This window comes from Serpula lacrymans (genome assembly GCF_000218685.1).
Source record: "Serpula lacrymans var. lacrymans S7.9 unplaced genomic scaffold SERLAscaffold_20, whole genome shotgun sequence".
NCBI lineage: Eukaryota > Fungi > Basidiomycota > Agaricomycetes > Boletales > Serpulaceae > Serpula > Serpula lacrymans.
This window is the reverse complement of record NW_006763309.1, coordinates 53,322-54,448: the sequence shown is the minus strand read 5'-3', so window position 1 is coordinate 54,448 and position 1,127 is coordinate 53,322. Positions and strand designations below refer to the sequence as shown.

The 1,127-nt window shown below is 44.8% G+C and overlaps 1 protein-coding gene across 1 annotated transcript; it reads left to right on the top strand.

Moving 5' to 3' along the window:
• Positions 1 to 488: 488 nt before the first annotated feature.
• Positions 489 to 884, top strand: SERLADRAFT_443871 (uncharacterized protein; the record flags this gene model as incomplete). The annotated part of the gene is made up of 1 exon (XM_007324495.1): positions 489 to 884. One exon carries the CDS (start codon positions 489 to 491, stop codon positions 882 to 884), a length of 396 nt encoding a protein of 131 aa, XP_007324557.1.
• Between the last annotated feature and the right edge of the window lie 243 nt (positions 885 to 1,127).

Here is a 1,127-nt window from a genome sequence, read left to right as displayed (position 1 = left end):
TTACTTTTATCTATTCTATCAGTCTAACACCACCTGCCCTAACACCACCTACCCTTTGGATACATTCCATTGCTGGCAACAATCACTCCTTGTTGCCGACGAACTACATGCAGTCACCCTCTCACTAGCTTTATTAGTAGAAGAGCTTACGCGGGACAACAATTCCGTATTGAGTATTGGAGCAACTTTGCTCATGGAACACTTGCAGATAGAATCCCTGGAACAACGCTTGAGGAAGAACTGTTACAAACTGTATTCACCATGAACTTTTATTTCTCTTACAAGTAGCTACACTCCGCTACCTACCTATACTTCCCACATACATTGCCTGTTACAGTACCACCCGTCTTTGTTTGCTCAACACAAACACCTACCCTAAAGTAGACACTATATATATAGGCCTGTATTGTAGTTACTATCTCCAATATGATTGTACACTTCAACAGTGTAACTTGGTATTCATCAGTCAAAACCCTCATCATCAGAATATGTCTCAAACTCGTTCTCAACGAGCTTATCAGAAACTACTTGTATATCTGAAACCCAGTGTTACCAGGCTTGCACATTTCAAGCGTAACAAAAACTGCGAGAATGGAGAGAGAGAAGCGGTCAAAGTCTTCCTATGTTTAGGAGGCCAGACAGTATGCAACAACGCAAGGAATATCCTCGCCCAACAAGGGTATCTCACCTCCCCTCCCTCAGATTTGTTGTCCCTACCAGCCATAACGGGACACACATTTCCAGGGCGCCACCCCCCACACTTGCCATCGCTGCCTCCACCAGTATCTTGCCCATCATTGCCAGATCTTGTTCTACCCATGCCCACTCCACCATCCCCAGCACCTTCCTCCATAACCGATGTCGATGATGAGAACTGCTGTTAGAAAACCACACACAAAATAAACTAACACACAATCCTCCCAGATTCCATGGAACTTGTTTATGGGCTTTGCCTCCTAGAACAGTGGAGTGGTCTGGTTGTTCGTGGGGTGGTACATATAAAGATCCTTCAAAGTAAAACCCAGAGATGTATGGGTGTGGGTTTTGAGGAGGAGGGATAGTTGGAATATAGAAAGATAGGGGGCGTTGTGGCGAGTATAGACAAGCACTACCTTGCTAATTGTAGC